This window comes from Dendropsophus ebraccatus, chromosome 7 (assembly GCF_027789765.1).
Source record: "Dendropsophus ebraccatus isolate aDenEbr1 chromosome 7, aDenEbr1.pat, whole genome shotgun sequence".
NCBI lineage: Eukaryota > Metazoa > Chordata > Amphibia > Anura > Hylidae > Dendropsophus > Dendropsophus ebraccatus.
The window spans coordinates 19909443-19929547 of record NC_091460.1 but is presented as its reverse complement, the minus strand read 5'-3'; the positions used below and the strand labels follow the sequence as shown (position 1 = coordinate 19929547).

Sequence of the window (20105 nt, the reverse complement as noted above, 5' to 3'; positions counted from 1 at the left end):
GTTTATATATATATTCAGACTACACCTCAGTGACCCCTATAGTAAAGCAGGACTGAGGGTACAGGGTGGGCATGTCACCCCGGGGGCCGTCCGTGTAAACACGTCTCTGGTGTGGGCTGTGATGTGGAATAATCCCATAAACTCACACAAAGTCCCAAAGCTTATGGGCCGATTGTTTGTGGTCTCTGAGTCCCTCGGTAAGTTGCCCCCTGTATTGGCACAGATGGCCGTCTCGTATACTTTACCTCATTCCTCTCGTGTTTTAGGTCCGTCTAGTTCCTGGCACCACTCACCCCCAACCTCCAGATGTTTCTACGGCCTGAGCCCGAATCGGGCTGGTATCCCACCCATGTGCAGGTTACCATCCTGCAAGGCAGAGGGCTGCGTGCCAAGGGGAAGCATGGCACCAGCGATGCCTACACCTTGATCCAGGTGGGACGGGAGAAGTACAGCACCTCGGTGGTGGAGAAGACCCCGGGATCTCCAGAATGGAAGGAGGAATGTTCTTTCGAGCTGTCCCCCGGAGCCCTGGAACGAGGCGAGAACTGCGAGCTCCAGCTGACCGTCATGCATCGCGCCCTCATTGGCATGGACCAGTTTCTAGGGCAGGTCTGTGTACCCCTACAGGACGTGTTCCAGGAGGGCCGCTCGCTGAGGAACCAGTAAGTAGCTGTTCACTATATGGCGGTATGAAGTCACTTGTAATGCCAAGCTGATGGTCTACTTAGGGACGTAGCTCCTTGCAGATTTCACATGTCACTCTCATACATGTCTGTATTCCCCCAAATCTGGCCTTTTCCCTCTCCCCCCCCTGAAATTAAAGGGGTAGCAAATGAGAAAAACCTATCTGCAGTACTGGCAAGGGTGAGGTTGTCTCTACCCGCTATGGCCACCCCTGGTCCTGTAACATGAAAGGGAATAGAAAGTGAACACCAATTTTCATTGTGTGCAATGTGACGCCATGCTCCGCCCCTTTTGGTGACATCACTTAGAGTGAATATCTTGGCTCTGAATTAGCAATTATTATATGGGATGTGCAGGGCTGGGACAAGGAGTTTTTGTGCCCTAGGCAGAGAAGGCAAATGGCGCTTCCCCCCCCCCCCCAGTGTATAGCCCCCACATACAGTATAAACTCTTGACTGCCCCCACATAGTGTAGCTCCTACAGTGTATAGCCCCCACAGTGTATAGTCTCCACACAGTCCCACATAGTGTATGGCAGGCATCCCCAAACTTTTTACACAGGGGGCCAGTTCACGGTCCCTCAGAGTGGTGGAGGGCTGGACTATATGCTGCTGCTATATCTGGTCCGCGGGGAGCTGTTTCAGCTGTATCTGCCCATGAGGAGGAGGTGGAGTGGAGGATCATACTGCTCTTCTGTCTCTGGTCCGGGAGAGGAGCATTGGGGGTGGCTTAGGATGGTGGAGCTGTAGTTCTACCACAGCCACACAGGATCATGCTGGGAGCTGTAGTTCTACCACAGCCACACAGGATCAAGCTGGGAGTTATAGTTCTACCAAAGCCACACAGGAGCATGCTGGGAGCTGTAGTTCTACCACAGCCACACAGGAGCATGCTGGGAGCTGTAGTTCTACCACAGCCACACAGGTGCATGCTGGGAGTTATTGTTCTACCAAAGCCACACAGGAGCATGATGAGCCAAGCAGAAGAGAGGAGGAGAGCAGGTGCCTGCCGCCGAGGGGCTGGAGCTTTCAGCAGAGAGGGGAAGGGATGCTGCCGCTGGTAAGGTCTGTTGGGGGCATTTTTACTTTAGGATTGCTCCCCCTGTAATTCAGCAGGGGATGGCGACCTAGGCCATCACCTACCTTGGCCTACCCTTTGTCCCGACCCTGGGGATGTGTGTTTGGGGTTTGACTGCATAGTACGACTCCCGTGACTCTGGCGGCCGTATTGGTCTCCAAAGTCTGTACAACCTAAAAAGTTTCCAAGAGATAAAAGCACCTCCATCCGCCTTGATAACATTAGCTTAGATCCCCTATGGGAGTTGACAGGTCAGTTAGGGGTGGAGTTTTCCTTTAGGGTGCCTTCACACCTACCGTATCACAGTAGAAAATCCGCTGCGGATCCGCAGCAGATCCGCAGCGGATTTAACTAAATGAATGAACACAGCATTAAATCCGCACTTACAAATCTGCTGCGGATCCGCAGCGGATTTGACAGTGCGTATTTAATGCTGTGTTCATTCATTTAGTTAAATTTGCTGCGGATCCGCAGCGGATTTTCTACTGTGATACGGTAGGTGTGAAGGCACTCTTAAGCCGGTTTTATCGAAAGGATTGTATTTTTAGAATGGATGTGAACATGGCCGCTGCTCAATACTAAATCTTCTCTAATGACCAAGGAGGTACCTGATAATATTCAGTGTTACGTTACAGGAGATGTAGCAGAGCTGGGTTTTTCATTAGACTTGGAAATAGGTATTATTGGGATGATACATGGTATCTTGGCCTGCTGGGGCTTGTAGTTCTGCATCAGGACACCTGTTTTAGGTCTTTCTTGGCAATTATCGGATCAGGATAGATGAAGTATGATTGGAGCCGGGCCTATCAGTGTGTACAGTGCTGAGCACGGAAGTCAGCCATCTGTATATAATCATTATATATATATATATGTCCCAGATCTGCTGACCCCACACTGCTGTCAGCCATGAAAGCCTCTATAGACCTCAAAAGGGTTAATCAGTAGAAGTCTTTCTTCTATTTGGGACCCCAGTCCCCCACTCCCGTCTGTCTGTGCCGTATAGGCCTAAGTAGACACCCTGATCCCCATGTTCCTGTAGGGAGGAAGATGGCGGCTACCACTATAGCCTGACTGGACCGAGGGGGAAAATGGGGACCATAGACCTCCTGTCATATATATCTAATGGAAGAGTTGTCCATAGCAACCAACTTTTGGGAAGAAAAATGACAGCTACTAAGTGGTTGCTATGGGCAACACAACCAGTTTTTCTGCATAGACAGCCCATATTCTTACAATCTTTGTCTGGGCATAGGGATATCATAGATGGGACTCGACATTGGAGGGGCTTTTTCTGGAGGACTCAAGCTGTCCTTGTATGACGTGGACAGCCACTCACCTAGATGGTTGCTATGTAATACTACACGTCACCTGTAGGGGCTGCCATGGAGGAAATACCTGGCGGGCCATGGCTTCCCCCATAATCAGCTGATTACCACAGCATCGGCAGCCTGAAAGGGGTTAACCACAAGGTGTAGCCGGGTCCAGATACCACCGCCGACCCAGGGAACTTTTACTCTCTATCTCTATGTATTACTATTGTGCTCTTTTGTTATGTTTGTAAGGTTTGATCGTTTTATCCCAGAATCCTTTGCTCAGGGTTGATTCGTGGGCTCATTTGTGGTCATGACCTCGGTGCGGGGTTATTTTGAGGGATAATGGAGTCTTTCTTTTCCCGGTGGAGTCCATTGTGCGCCCTGTTTGCTTTTCCTCAGCGCTGTGATGTGAGCGGCAGCCAGGGAGGAAACACCATGAAGCTGCGGCTGCTGCGTCTATTTTGGTCTGGGTTATTTATTACGGCAGGGATCAGTATGCTGCCTGGAATGCGTCCGAGCCAGAACGCTCACAAGACCCAGCCGCGTGCCCAGTGCCCGCCTGACATCCACCGCTTACTTATCTGTATCCGGGAAAGCTGGGTGACTCCTTATAGCGCACTGATACAACCGCAATCCCACATTGTCACATATCTAGGAAAGATTTACAAAATTACCCAGAACCCCCTGTGAAGTGCGGCTGATCCCTTATATCCCATACCCTTGGGAACTCATAGCCAACAAAGTCCGTCACCAGCCGCACATATGACACATAGAGAAGTAATCTGCACAAACAATCACTTGTCTGTTTGCTACTAACCTACTTATGTGATCAGCTCCAGGGCGGCGCTTCTACCTCACCAGCCGCGGGTGCGACATTTATACTGTACTTTATCAGGTCCTCATACTTCTGACCCAGTACCAACTGTGTGCAGGTGTTATGGTGTGACAGAGGCTATACAGTATTATAGTAGTTATATTCCTGTATATAGTAGCAGTATTATAGGAGTTATATTCTTGTATATACGAGCAGAATTATAGTAGTTATATTCTTGTATACAGGAGCAGTATTATAGTAGTTATACGAACTGGAGAGAACGGAACGGCTGCACATCCCTTCTATGGCTGATACGTGTGCCGCTAGGCCTATATTAAAAATCAACACCAGAGTGTCTGTATATGAATTGATCAAGCCATATTGCCCCGTGTACCACCGCCCAGGTCCTCTGGTCCACACGGGTCCCTACGCTAACTCCACACCGTGTCGGTCAGCGACCGCCAACCCCGCAAAGCGTGCACGTGCAGGGGAGGGAGGCCATGGAACGGCCCTGCAACCCCAATGTCACAGGACCAGACCCAAAAAGCCCCACCAAAACCCGGCCAGCACCACCGGCGGGGAAGGCTGCCCCCAAACGACACAAGTATGGATATGGTATTACACTTACCATTGCTGCTCTCACAGAATGGGGAAGACATAGGGTCCAGACATGTGAGCACAGGCATATCCTGCTAATTTTGGTCATGTGGGTCTTATAAAGGAGTGCTAGCTGTTCAGAGAGGGAGAACTCTGAAACACGAACTGGAGAGAATGGAACGGCTGCACATCCCATCTGATGTTTTTTATGCAGCCGAGAGGTACTAGTATCAGCCATAGGTGTGAGGTGCAGCACTTTTTCTTCCCTGAACCGTATTATAGTAGTTATATTTTTGTATATAGGAGCAGTATTATAGTAGTTATATTCCTGTATATAGGAGCAGTATTATAGTAGCTATATTCTTGTATATAGGAGCAGTATTATAGTAGCTATATTCTTGTATATAGGAGCAGTATTATAGTAGCTATATTCTTGTATATAGGAGCAGTATTATAGTAGTTATATTCTTGTATAAAGGGGGCAGTATTATAGTAGTTATATTCTTGTATATAGGGGGCAGTATTATAGGAGTTATATTCTTGTACGTAGGAGCAGTATTATAGTAGTTATATGCTTGTACATAAGAGCAGTATTATAATAGTTATATTCTTGTATATAGGAGCAGTATTAAAGTAGTTATATTCTTGTATATAGGGGGCAGTATAATAGTAGTTATATTCTTGTATATAGGATAGGGCTTGGCAGTATTGGCCTAAACCAATATCGCGATATATCTCATATGTAGCGGCAGTAACAATAATTGGATAACTACGAGACGCCCCCTTTGTAAACCACACCCCTTTTTACAAGCCACACCCACTTGGCCATGCCAAACTTAGGATATTTTGCTTCAATAAACAGTTTCGAAACAGTTTCTGACTGTTTTAGTGACTGCTGTGCCGCTCTGACACGCCGGGCAGGTTGGGGGGCGCTGTGACAGGTGGATGGCGGCTCCGCTGTGCTGGGTTTGTTGGCGCTGTGCTCTGCCGGGCCGCTGGAACAGGCTGAGATGGGCAGGAGCACTGTGCTGTGTTGGGCGGGTGACACAGGGTGCTCTGACACGCCAGGAGGTTGTGGTGAGACGGGCGGGTGGGGGCTCAGCTGTGCTGTGCCGGGTCGGTGGGCACTGGGACAGGCTGAGACGACCGGGACGCTCTGACACGCTGGGCGGGGGTGGCAGGGGCGCTCAGACACACAGTGCCAGTCTCCTATTTGCTGTCTGTGCATCCCTGTACACACAGCACATATGAAACCTCCTTCAACCTGTGCAGCTCAGGGCTCAGACGGGGAGATAGTGAAAATACCGCAAATACTATCCTGGCGGTATTATAGTAGTTATATTCTTGTATATAGGAGCACTATTATAGTAGTTATATTCTTGTATATAGGGGGCAGTATTATAGTAGTTATATTCCTGTATATAGGAGCAGTATTATAGTAGTTATACACGAACTGGAGAGAATGGAACCGCTGCACATCCCATCTATGGCTGATACCAATGCCGCTAGGCCTATATTAAAAATCAACACCAGAGTGTCTGTATATGAATTGATCAAGCCATATTGCCCCGTGTACCACCGCGCAGGTCCTCTGGTCCACACGGGTCCCTACGCTAACTCCACACCGTGTCGGTCAGCGACCGCCAACCCCGCAAAGCGTGCACGTGCAGGGAAGGGAGGCCATGGAACGGCCCTGCAACCCCAATGTCAAAGGACCAGACCCAAAAAGCCCCACCAAAATCCAGCCAGCACCACCGGCGGGGAAGGCTGCCCCCAAACGACACAAGAATGGATATGGTATTACACTTACCATTGCTGCTCTCACAGAATGGGGAAGACATAGGGTCCAGACATGTGAGCACAGGCATATCCTGCTAATTTTGGTCATGTGGGTCTTATAAAGGAGTGCTAGCTGTTCAGAGAGGGAGAACTGTAAAACACGAACTGGAGAGAATGGAACCGCTGCACATCCCATGGCCTCCCTTCCCTGCACGTGCACGCTTTGCGGGGTTGGCGGTCGCTGACCGACACGGTGTGGAGTTAGCGTAGGGACCCGTGTGGACCAGAGGACCTGCGCGGTGGTACACGGGGCAATATGGCTTGATCAATTCATATACAGACACTCTGGTGTTGATTTTTAATATAGGCCTAGCGGCATTAGTATCAGCCATAGATGGGATGTGCAGCGGTTCCATTCTCTCAGTATTATAGTAGTTATATTCTTGTATATAGGAGCAGTATTATAGTAGTTATACTCTTGTATATAGGGGGCAGTATTATAGTAGTTATATTCTTGTATATAGGGGGCAGTATTATAGTAGTTATATTCTTGTATATAGGGGCAGTATTATAGTAGTTATATTCTTGTATATAGGGGCAGTATTATAGTAGTTATATTCTTGTATATAGGAGCAGTATTATAGTAGCTATATTCTTGTATATAGGAGCAGTATTATAGTAGTTATATTCTTGTATAAAGGGGGCAGTATTATAGTAGTTATATTCTTGTATAAAGGGGCAGTATTATAGTAGTTATGCGACATGGAGAGAAAGGAGCTGCTGCATATCACACCTATGGCTGATACTAATGCCGCAAGGCTATGTTTAAAAACAAACGCCAGCATGTTGGTATATAATTTGATCAAACCATATTGCCCCATGTACCACGTGCTGGTCTCCTGGTTCACATGGGTCCCTACACTAACTCCACACTGTGTCGGTCAGCGACCGCCAACCCTGCAAAGTGTGCACATGCAGGGAAGGGAGTTGGGAACGGGGTTGGCGGTCGCTGGCCGACACAGTGTGGAGGGACCCGTGTGAACTAGGAGACCGGCACGTGGTACATGGGGCAATATGGTTTGATCAAATTATATACCAACATCCTGGCGTTGGTTTTTAAACATAGCCTAGCGGCATTAGTATCAGCCATAGGTGGGATGTGCAGCAGCTCCTTTCTCTCCATGTTGCATTTAGTTTTTCTCCCTTTTCTGAGCAGTTGGCACTCCCCTTTGTAAGACCCACATGACCCAAATTACTAAGATACACCTGTGCTCACATGTCAGTACCCCCTATCTTTCCTATTGTCTGCAGCAGTGATGGTGAGTGCAATACCATAATCATACTTGTGTCGTTTGGGGGCAGCCTTCTCCGCCAGTGGTGCCGGCTGAGTTTTGGTGGGGCATTTTGGGTTTGGTCCTGTGACATTGGGGTTGCAGGGCCATTCCATGGCCTCCCTTCCCTGCATGTGCATGCTTTGCGGCGTTGGCGGTCGCTGACCAACACAGTGTGGAGTTAGTGTAGGGAACCATGTGAACCAGGAGACCTGCGCGGTGGTACACGGGGCAATATGGTTTGATCAAATTATATACCAACATCCTGGCGTTTGGTTTTTAAACATAGCCTAGTGGCATTAGTATCAGCCATAGGTGGGATGTGCAGCCGCTCCTTTCTCTCCATGTCCCATTATAGTAGTTATATTCTTGTATATAGGAGCAGTATTATAGTAGTTATATTCTGCACCCTGAGTTATGATGGGAGGGTCATCTAGCCAACCTTCTAGTATCACCGCCATGTAATGCATGATATTTGCACATCTATGAGGAGTGGGCGATGTAGAGAATGTAGTGTACAGACCTGCGGGGAGTGTTTGATCAGGGTGCGTCTCCTTCCCTCTGGGATCTGGGAGGATTTTCTTGTCTGCTGAAGAAGCAGAAGTCTCTTTCATCCCGGCTGCTGACTTTTACGCTTGACGTGTTGGAGACATTCGGCTTTCTTCTCGTCTTTGCCTTCTGATCATTTATTTTCTCGTCTCCTTATAGTTTCAAAAGCAACAAACACATGAAAGGGTGAACCGATTGTGTCAGCAAAATGCTGTGAATCCAGCATCAGTGGGGCCTTAGTAGTGCTGGATTATCAAAGATTCCGGATTATCAGATGATCACGGACAATGGTCGATAAGAAATATTGCTAAGAGTCAGAACAACAACACTTTGAGGGACACCATAACAAATAGGGTTCATTGTGTGGTGGATGTGTGATGATGATTATTATAATAATAATGTAGGTGTGAACGGGGCCTATACCCTATAACATACAGAATTTGTTCTCCCTCTTTTGTTTCCTGTCCTAGATTCTATATTATCCCAACTTTATGGATTATGTGATAAAAAAAAAAGTGCTCTTTGACCTCTAAATTGTTATTCATACGGTCATAGGTGGTGCTTGTGGCGGTATTTTTTTTTTCTTGGCCACTTTGGAGGTTTTGAAGATCATATCATTGATGGCCCTAATGATTTCACTATTAAGGGGCCCATAGATCTTTAGTGGGCTTTTATGTTTCCATTGTGTTCCCATGGTGGTTCCAATATTTTCACTAATGGAGAAGACACTGAGCCTCTCATGTCATTGTTGGCCCCCATAGCTCTCTACAGGTCCTTTTTATATTTCTTTTTGGGTTCCCGTATCTTGAAAGCTCCACTGCTGGAGACGACCCTAAGCTTCTTGTCATTGGTGGTCTGCTTAAAATCGTGGGGGAAGGCAGACAGCACTATCAGTCTAGTTGGTTTTCTTTAGACTTCTTAGTCTTACTATGCGGGTGACTTTGTACAGTTTGCATAGCTTTCTGCATGGCGATGGCTGGAATTTTCCAGTGTGTATCTCTTGACATCCTCCTGAGACATTCCCCGCTGTTCTCTGAGATCTCGCTCTTCTGCGGCGCCTTCTATTGATGTTTAGACTGCTCCTCCTGAAATACAGACTGTTCTGACCTGTAGAGACACGTCGTGGGGTGGTCTATAGTCAGCGGGGGCTGTGGCCTATATAGGACAGCAGCTGTTCACCTCACAGGCCTAAGGTCTGATAGTATAGATGGCGGATGTTCTTATGGGCACATAATGGGCTATGAGTACTTACTATGCATTGTGCTGTTTCTTTACGGTTACAGGTTACTTATATTATCAGGCTAGTTTAGATGTATGACGGTTATGTATGTTCGCAGATGTAGCAGAGCTGAGTTTATTTTAAAGGGCGTCCAATAAATCCTGACTATTATGTCGTCTGTAGGCTTACATAGGACTGTAGGTAACATCCACTCTGTTATCGATATGCTTTGTGTACAGTGTTACATGGGACTGCGGGTTATTATACTTAGTGTATTATATGTTACATGGGACTGCAAGCCATTCTACACCAAATTAAATAGGGCGTTGCAGAGGACTGCAGGCTATTCTACACACTGTTATATTTAGTGAGTTACACAGGGCTGCAGGTCATTCTACACAGTGTTACATATGGTGATACACAGGACTACAGGTCAGACTACCTACTTTCTGTTACATAGGACTGCTGGTCATTCTACACTGTGTATAGAGTCTTACACAGGACTGGAGGTCAGACTACCTACTGAATGTTACATGTAGCATTGTATAGCACTGTAGGTCATTTTACTAAGTGTTACACAGTGGTGCCTTGGATTAGGAGCATAATTCGTTCTGGGGCGGCGCTTGTAATCCAAATCCACTCTTATACCAAAGCAAATTTTCCTATAAGAAATCATTGAAAAGCAGACAATTGGTTCCACACCCCAAATTTTTTTTTTTTATTCTGAATAACATGTAAAACAAATTGAGAAACAGCTGAATATGTGACATTATAAGTTACTGTACAGTATAACAATCAGCATGTGGTGTATAATGTATAGTAACTGCATAAACCTGATAACACAGCAGCAGTTTGTAGATACAGGATGGAACTGCAGATCCCCATAATGCAGTTGTGTAGTTCAACAGGCTAGAATAGAGAAGCAGAGGTCTGTGTGGTCACATGACAGCAATGGGGAAGGGGGGGGGTGTTTATAGTGTGTATAGCTGAGTGTAAGTGCAGTCATAATATAGCAGCTGAGTGTAAGTGCAGGCACAATATAGCAGCAGTGTGTATAGCCTAGTGTGAGTTAAGGCACATTATAGCAGGAATGGAGAGGATGGGAAACACAAGGGCTGGCAGAGATGTGGGCACATACATGCAGCGCTCTGTATCCGGGGAGAGAGGGATTACAGCTATGAAGAGATTACATCCACAGTCCTGTCCCCTGATGCAAGCCCCAGCCTGAAGTGGGTCTGCTATGGAAGGTGAGGGAGACTTCCTGGGTCAGAGTACAGGGCTGTAGACCCCGCTATGCAGACCATGCCCCTCACCCACTCCCCCTCCCACCCAGTACAGGAAGCTCTTACACCAAAGCAATGCCCTTACACCAAGGTACAGTTTAGAAAAACTGTGAGCTCTTAAACCAAAACACTCTTAATCCAAGTTACTTTTAAACCAAGGTACCACTGTATATGGTTTTACACAGGACTGCAGGTCAGAATATTGGCTGTGTTATATGTGTTTTTTTCATACCATGTGTTGTACGCTGTTACACAGGACTGACTACAAGTCCGCCTGGTAAATTATCACAATAGAGGATGGCAGACTTCTCTCTGCTACACTAGTATACACACTTATCTGAATGGAGCGGCATTAACCCCTTACAGTCCTGTACGTTCAGCATCAGATGACAGCAGACTCCACATACTGCGGGCCATGTCACTCCTTTGCCCCTCTGTCCCTCCTCCTGTCAGCAAATCCTAGAGAACTCCCCTCCCCCGCTGCTGATCCCCCATTATATAAGGACAAATCTGGCTGTGATCTGGATCTTCTGGTTGTTTATGACTATTTATTTATTTTTTGCTTAGATTTTCAGAATTTCAGCCCAAAACACAACCCTGTATATGTCTCCTATATGTTATTTCTGGGAGAATGTGGGACTGTGTGTGTCTCCCTGCCCCCGCCTGGCCGGCCGGGTGTTGGGTGCTGATAGCTTAGGAGGGGCGCTCTTACTTTTTTCCAGCTGTCTCTGCAGGTTTTTCCTATGTTGTTTCCCAGTGCGGTTCCAGCTGCTGAGTAATCCTCAGCCCTCGTAGAGCGTTCCCGGCCCCGCCGTCCACTACCTGTTGTGTTCTGCTGCTCTGGCCAAAAAGGAACATTTGATCCCGGGCTGAAAGATGAAAGAGAAAAATGTGGAACGCCGGAGGGTATGGAGCGGCGGAGGATATCTAATATACAAGTATATAGCGGAGGAGGGGAGGATATCTAATATACAGGTATATAGCAGGAGGGGAGGATATCTAATACACAAGTATATAGTGGAGGAGGGGAGGATATCTAATATACAAGTATATAGCAGGAGGGGAGGATATCTAATATACAAGTATATAGCGGAGGAGGGGAGGATATCTAATACACAAGTATATAGTGGAGGAGGGGAGGATATCTAATATACAGGTATATAGTGGAGGAGGGGAGGATATCTAATATACAGGTATATAGCAGGAGGGGAGGATATCTAATATACAGGTATATAGTGGAGGAGGGGAGGATATCTAATACACAAGTATATAGCGGAGGAGGGGAGGATATCTAATACACAAGTATATAGTGGAGGAGGGGAGGATATCTAATATACAGGTATATAGTGGAGGAGGGGAGGATATCTAATATACAGGTATATAGCAGGAGGGGAGGATATCTAATACACAAGTATATAGCGGAGGAGGGGAGGATATCTAATACACAATTATATAGCAGGAGGGGAGGATATAGCAGGAGGGGAGGATATCTAATATACAAGTATATAGCAGGAGGGGAGAATATCTAATATACAAGTATATAGCGGAGGATATCTAATATACAGGTATATAGCGGAGGAGGGGAGGATATCTAATACACAAGTATATAGCGGAGGAGGGGAGGATATCTAATATGCAAGTATATAGCGGAGGAGGGGAGGATATCTAATATACAAGTATATAGCAGGAGGGGAGAATATCTAATATACAAGTATATAGCGGAGGATATCTAATATACAGGTATATAGCGGAGGAGGGGAGGATATCTAATACACAAGTATATAGCGGAGGAGGGGAGGATATCTAATATGCAAGTATATAGCGGAGGAGGGGAGGATATCTAATATACAAGTATATAGCAGGAGGGGAGGATATCTAATACACAAGTATATAGCGGAGGAGGGGAGGATATCTAATATACAAGTATATAGCAGAGGAGGGGAGGATATCTAATATACAAGTATATAGCGGAGGATATCTAATATACAGGTATATAGCGGAGGAGGGGAGGATATCTAATATACAAGTATATAGCAGGAGGGGAGGATATCTAATACACGAGTATATAGCAGGAGGGGAGGATATCTAATATACAGGTATATAGCGGAGGAGGGGAGGATATCTAATATACAAGTATATAGCAGGAGGGGAGGATATCTAATACACGAGTATATAGCAGGAGGGGAGGATATCTAATATACAGGTATATAGCAGGAGGGGAGGATATCTAATACACAAGTATATAGCGGAGGAGGGGAGGATATCTAATACACGAGTATATAGCAGGAGGGGAGAATATCTAATATACAGGTATATAGCAGGAGGGGAGAATATCTTTTACACAAGTATATAGCAGGAGGGGAGAATATCTAATACACAGGTATATAGCGGAGGAGGGGAGGATATCTAATACACAAGTATATAGCAGGATGGGAGGATATCTAATACACGAGTATATAGCAGGAGGGGAGAATATCTAATACACGAGTATATAACGGCGGAGGGGAGAATATCTAATACACAAGTATATAGCAGGAGGGGAGGATATCTAATACACGAGTATATAGCAGGAGGGGAGAATATCTAATACACAAGTATATAGCGGAGGAGGGGAGGATATCTAATACACAAGTATATAGCAGGAGGGGAGGATATCTAATACACAAGTATATAGCGGAGGAGGGGAGGATATCTAATACACAAGTATATAGCAGGAGGGGAGGATATCTAATACACAAGTATATAGCAGGAGGGGAGGATATCTAATACACAAGTATATAGCGGAGGAGGGGAGGATATCTAATACACAAGTATATAGCAGGAGGGGAGGATATCTAATACACAAGTATATAGCAGGAGGGGAGAATATCTAATACACGAGTATATAGCAGGAGGGGAGAATATTTGATAGGCCTTTAACCCATTGTGTGCACACAGCTGTAGGTATATGGATCTCATGAAGACCCAAAGTTAAGTAGCTGCTAAAGCTTTGGCGAGAAGAAGTAATTGGGGTGGAGTTGCCCTTTAAGCCAGAAGCTTTGGCTCGCTGCAGGGAGTATAGAGCTGGTCTGACAACATGGTGCAGATGCCAGAAAACGTGTCTGGAAGGTCGCTTTATGTAAAGAGGAATTTACAAGGTTCACTTTCACTGTCAGACATACTATGACTTGGCAGCTTGAGGAGGACCACAAGTCTGAGCATGCCCTCCTGGCACATGGACTCTCACAACCTGTAGAGCTATGCTTTCAGTGTAAGATGTCTGGTCCCAATGACGCCAGGTAAAGATGCTGCAGGGATCTAATACTGTCAGTTCACTGACAGCAAGCAGAGGGTAAAAAAACAAACACTGTTGCCCATAGCAACTAATTCTTGTCAAAAGGTTTTACTAAAAATTTGCTGTTGACATGTCAACTCCATTCACATCTAGAGTTGCTTCAAAAATTTGTTCTGGTTGCCCTTGGAAACAGACAGCGGTTTAGCTCTGGCCTGCTGTCAGTCATGTGACGTGATGTTACACCAGGTCAGCATTGGAGTCCAGGGTCTCCTCAATACATGTAGTTGGGTGAAGGCGACTGTGGCTTGCCCTGCATAGTTTGATATCCACATCAGGAAGCAGGATCAGGGCTGCTGCTCTTTCCCCCATGCTTTACACTGCAGCTCCACTAGTTTTCATTGATTTGCTGGATATAAGCACACAAAGTGGGGTTTCTCTGCTTCCATTTTAACAACTTACCACAGTAGCAGTTTTTATAGTGGCATGTTCTGGTGCTCCTCCCCCTTGTATAAATACTAAATCTTGTTTATTATTTTAGAGTACAGTCCTAGCCATGTGGGAAGCCTTCTAGCTGCCATGACAACAGAACAGCATCCTGTGCAGTGATCAAATGGATGCCGCAGGGGACCAGCATATGCCTAGATACCGTGGTCACTATTGACTGCAGCATCTAGGGGGTTAAACAGCTGGGATCAGAGTCATCTCTGATTCTGGCCACTGACAATGGGTGTCAACTGTAATACACAGCCCCTACCCACTGTATGGAGTGCACTCTGCTCCTGAGCCTACTCCATACTCCTCTAACACTGCCACATACAGGTATGTGAATAGAAATGGAGGATACAACGGTGCTGCATGTGCAGGTCAATAAAGCAATAACATACAGATGAAAACTGTGCTCGTGCACGCTCACCTGGAGCGGTCGTACACAGTTAGGCAGGACTCTAATGTGCGCATGTAGTTATATATAGCAGGGTTGCTGCCGGCCACCTTCCAATTCCCAGATGGGTAATTGGTGCAATGTAGAACTTCAGCGAGTTGGTTACATTGTGAGGATGGGGGGAGGAGGCGATACTCTGCAGAAACCACAGCAGGTCACCACCAGGAAGATGATCTGACTTCTTGTGCTCACGTTTACCCTGCAGCCATGGCTACATTTGAAAAACATGGCTTCCTTCCTGCAGCAGCACCACACCTGTCCACAGGTAGGTACTGCAACATGGTTGCTTTAAAGTCAGTAGGACTGAGCTGAAATACTACACAAGTCCTGTGGACAAGTGGAGGGGGGGCTGTTTTTTGTAATTATTTAAACAAAGCTACATTTTTCTATCCTAGGACAATCCCTTTTAATTAGAAGCTGTATAGGCTCCTTTATCTGCCCCCCCCTCCTCCATTTTCCTTCCAGCCTCCTCTACCTCTCCCCTTTTGCTCTCTCCCTCGCCCTTCCTGGTACTTTTCCAGGCTCCTCCTCTCCCCCCCTTCCCTGACCAGACTCCTCCTCTCCCCCTCCCTTCCCTGACCAGGCTCCTCCTCTCCCCCTCCCTTCCCTGACCAGGCTCCTTTTCTCCCCCTCCCTTTTCCGTCAGGCCCTTCTTCTCCTCCTCCCATTCCTGTCAGGCTCTGCTGCTCCTCCTCCCTTTCCCCAGGCCCTTCTGCTTCTCCTCCCTTTCCTGTCAGACTCCTCTGTCCAATCCCCCTTTCCCAATATTGGTCATGCATATTATGGTCTCATTGCATGCTGGTATTCAAGGAGAACCGGACTTCCAATTTAAGGGTATGTTCACACTGAGTAATTTTGACGAAAACTCCATTGCGGAATTCTTAGCTCGTGCCCGCTCGCGGACTGTGGCGTGCACGCGCATCTCTGCCCGTGTCATAGACTTCATTGGGTGGATTCCGTCCTCTGACCAAAGAATGAACTTTATCATTCTCTGGACAGATGAAAGAATCCGCCCGTGCATAGAATGGAGTCTATGACACGGGCGGAGACGAGAGCCACAGTCCGCGAGCGGGCGTGAGCTGAGAATTCCGCAACAGAGTTTCCGTCACAATTACTCAGTGTGCACATACCCTTACGGAGGAATTCTCCTCTCAATCTTCAGTGGGCTGGCATGACAGTGACACTTTTTAAAGGGTATCTCTACCTCTTCTCTATTTTTGTCACCTGGAAAATGCTGGTTGCTATTATGATAAAACCAATGAAGACTCATAATACCCATAATGCTCCTTTCCTCCCTGATTTAGGATTATAAAAACATAGCTGCTCTCTTGTACAAACTGCACCACCCATGTCCTCAGGTTGTGTGTGGTATTGCAACCAGGGCCGTATTTACCACTAGGCACCTGTGGTCTGTTGCCTAGGGCAGCACCTTTCAGGGGGGAAAGGAAACGTTTTTTTTGTTTTTTTTTTATAATCTCCTACAACCTGTCCAGACTTGCCAGTAAATCTGGTGTTTTGTTTTTTTTTTCTTTGGGGGGGTTGTTTTGGTGAAATTATACAGGTCTGGTGTGGTCAGTATTGGTCAGGTCTGGTATGGTGGTGCTATCCAGTCACAGTAAGGCGGTATTGGTCAAGCCTGGTGTGGCGGTGTTATCCAGTCACAGTATGGTGGTATTAGGTCAGGTCTGGTATGGCGGTGTTCTCCAGTCACTGTGTGGCGGTATTGGTCAGGTCTGGTATGGTGGTGTTACCCAGTCACAGTAAGGCGGTATTGGTCAGGCCTGGTGTGGCGGTGTTATCCAGTCACAGTAAGGCGGTATTGGTCAGGCCTGGTGTGGCGGGGTTATCCAGTCACAGTATGGTGGTATTGGTCAGGTCAGGTATAGCGGTGTTATCCAGTCACAGTATGGCGGTATTTGTCAGGTGTGGTATGGCAGTGTTATCCAGTCACAGTATGGTGGTATTGGTCAGGTCTGGTATGGTATGGCGGTGTTATCCAGTCACAGTATGGCGGAACCCTTTCTTGTGTTCTATAGTAAAAGCGATTATTCCTCACATGGTGGGGTCGGTTATCTCTCTGGCAGCCCCATCAGCATCATTGCTAAGAGCTGCTTGATGGATACACGTTCATATATAGAGTCACATCCCTTACTCTGGAGGACCCAGCACATCTGTATAGACAGATCACTGTGTAATGCTTCATATTCCCTTTTGGGGCGCTGTAGGTAAACTGAACACTAGGATTGGCCACTTATTACAGGTGATGGTTGGGAATCCTAGACATGATCCTACTACCCTAAGATGACTATGATGAAAACCCTATATAATATGCTATATGATAGTGTCCACCGCTGACCTTACAGTGATTCTGATGCAGTGAATTTCTCTTTTTGCATCCTGCACCACAAATACATACATACACATATATATATATTCATAATACTATTTCAGCCATATGTTGCACAGATGTTGGGGCTTTCTAATAGGAGATTAGGGACTCCCTACAGTGCCTCATTCTTCAGGCCCAGGCCGCATACCTTATACCACCAAGTACCATATGGAGCCGGCTGTGCATTCTCTCTATATGTGCCCCAAACCAGGGTCAAGGCCTGGCAAGTATATGTGTGATCTGTAATGGTATAGATATATCATCTTATATATAATGTATTACAAAATATTTAGAATAAGTTAGCACTACGTATACCATAATGGGGTTTACTTGTGGGGGATCTCAGTGAAGACATTGATAGGATACTTCTCGTAATGTTGCACATGTACTTAACGCGGTGTGAACACTGTGAAGGTGGCCGGGCCTGTGCGCTTCTATATAGTTAGTATTGGCCCAGGTATTATGACCTGTATGATAAAATCTGTTATTTACTTCACACAGTGAGCAATAGGAAAAAAAATGCAATTTTTAATGCAAAATAAAAGCTAAAGTAATCTGAACAGAGCAAGACTGCAGTACCCTCCGCCACCACTAAAAGTACGAGGAACGAAGAGAAGAGCAGCAGAAGAGACCGGAGGTCAGACACCCATCCATCTAATGTTTAAGAATAGGTCATCATTTTTTAAGAGTAAAAACCCCTTTAAGGAATTTACAGAAAACCTCAGGTCTTCCAGTATTAAGTCCGTGTGCAGCCTGTGTGTGGTACGTGACTGGCGGCCTCGTTCATGGTTCCATGTTTATTAGGTTTGGATTTGTTGATGGTTTTTGTGTGACTATATAGACATATCTGCAGGTACCGAATATAGGCCCCCCCCAATCCCCGACACCCTCTATAGGAACCTATATTTAGATGGTGAGTTTTCCTGTTCTGGGCGGCCACAGGAAGAGACCTCACAGTTATATAAATATAAGGCGCAGGACAGTGGATTAGGGAATGTCTCATTACAGTCGTATCTAAGTACTGATTATATATATATAAATATATATATATATATATATATATATATATATATATAAATAAATATCCATAAAAAATAAATGATATACTGTATTTTTTGCTTTATAAGGCAAGGAGAAAGTAGGATTTTGTCTCCTTAACCCTTTCCCTGGTGGCGTCCAGCGCTACAATTCACTTCCCTTGTAACGTTGCGAACCAGGTGCACCGTCTTACTTTTCGGCAGAGCAGGCAGACTGCGCTTGCAGTGCATTTCGTTCGCTACCCCTCCCCAGCTCTGGCGACGTGACGAGTAGAGTGGCTCTTAGCACTACGACTTTTAGGGTTTTAAAAGGTATTTCAGACTATGTCTATTCTTATATCTGTGCAGCCGCTTACCCTCTTCCATGCCCACAGTAGTGATGGGGTAGCAGCATTACAGCGTCCTCCTGAGGAGTGCGTATACTGTATAATGTGCCTCCTGCCTCTGCTCCGCCACCTTATCCCACATACAGAATGACTTATCCCACATACAGAATGACTTATCCCACCATACAGACTGTAATGCCTATTGCGCAATACTGTCTGAGCTTCCCCTCACTTCCCTAATCGCAGTCTGACTGGCCCATAATAGCATATAATAACATAGCACCTAAAACCTGGGAGCGGCTTATCAGGTGTGTTTTATAAAGTGAAAAATACTATATATACAGTCTTCAATATGTAAACACATGGAGGAGTTGGGATTAATAGCTGTTGGCTAAGAATTTGTATGTATAGAGAGGAACAGCTGTCAGGTGAGTGTACATGTGTATGGGGGATCAGGGGGTGCGGCTGTCTGTACATGTGTATGGGGGATCAGCTGTCTGTACATGTGTATGGGGGAGTCAGGGGGAACGGCTGTCTGTACATGTGTATGGGGGATCAGGGGGAGCGGCTGTCTGTACATGTGTATGGGGGAGTCAGGGGGAACGGCTGTCTGTACATGTGTATGGGGGAGTCAGGGGGTGCGGCTGTCTGTACGGCTGTCTGTACATGTGTATGGGGGAGTCAGGGGGAGCGGCTGTCTGTACATGTGTATGGGGGAGTCGGGGGGAACGGCTGTCTGTACATGTGTATGGGGGAGTCGGGGGGTGCGGCTGTCTGTACATGTGTATGGGGGAGTCGGGGGGAGCGGCTGTCTGTACATGTGTATGGGGGAGTCGGGGGGTGCGGCTGTCTGTACATGTGTATGGGGGAGTCGGGGGGAACGGCTGTCAGGTGAGTGACATCTGAGCTGTCCATGTATGTGGTGACATCATTGCTCTACTTGGATCTCCATTACTGAGGGATCATGGAGATGTGGGGGAGCCCCTATATCTTTATATCCATTAGCAGACCTTATGGGGGTCTGTCTGCATCTTGCACCACCCTCAGCACTTTGCAGGGACATCTTTAAACTACGTCCATCTTTATGTTGGGAGGGTATCTAGAGTAATGGAGAGCCCCTTTTATCCATACCAGCCCTACAGCTGTTCACGATGCATGCCCATCCTGCTGGTGGTGACACACTTCCTGTGCTTTGTCATTGATAGTTGTGTAAGTGTGAACACAGGGTGAAGGAAGTGTGCAACGTCAGGTCCTGACCACATAGTGTAAGTTGTGTGGCACAGATACTGGGTAAGAGGAGGTCATGGAGAGGATCTTAAAGCCTCTCATCCACATACATATTCTTCAGCAGATGTTACGGCCCATAGTGTGTCCATTTCCACCATGTGTGAACACAAGCCCAATTGTGTAACAGGTTTATCAGTCTTTCCAGCTGGTTGCTTCGGGGTCTCCCTGCTCAGTGCTCCAGATCATCTCTTTATAGTTTGGGCACTA

The 20105-nt window shown here is 46.5% G+C and overlaps 1 protein-coding gene across 3 annotated transcripts in view; it reads left to right on the top strand.

Annotated features, from left to right (window-relative positions):
* The window catches only part of RAB11FIP5 (RAB11 family interacting protein 5), a 44509-nt gene that overhangs the window by 275 nt on the left and 24129 nt on the right, over window positions 1-20105 (top strand). For all 3 annotated transcript variants that reach the window (XR_011363912.1, XM_069977175.1, XM_069977174.1), the window contains exon 2: window positions 267-662. Coding sequence is in view for 2 of the 3 variants with exons in the window: in XM_069977175.1 (XP_069833276.1) it covers window positions 307-662 (356 nt within the window). In the remaining variant the exon portion in view is untranslated. The remainder of the gene's footprint in view (window positions 1-266; window positions 663-20105) is intronic.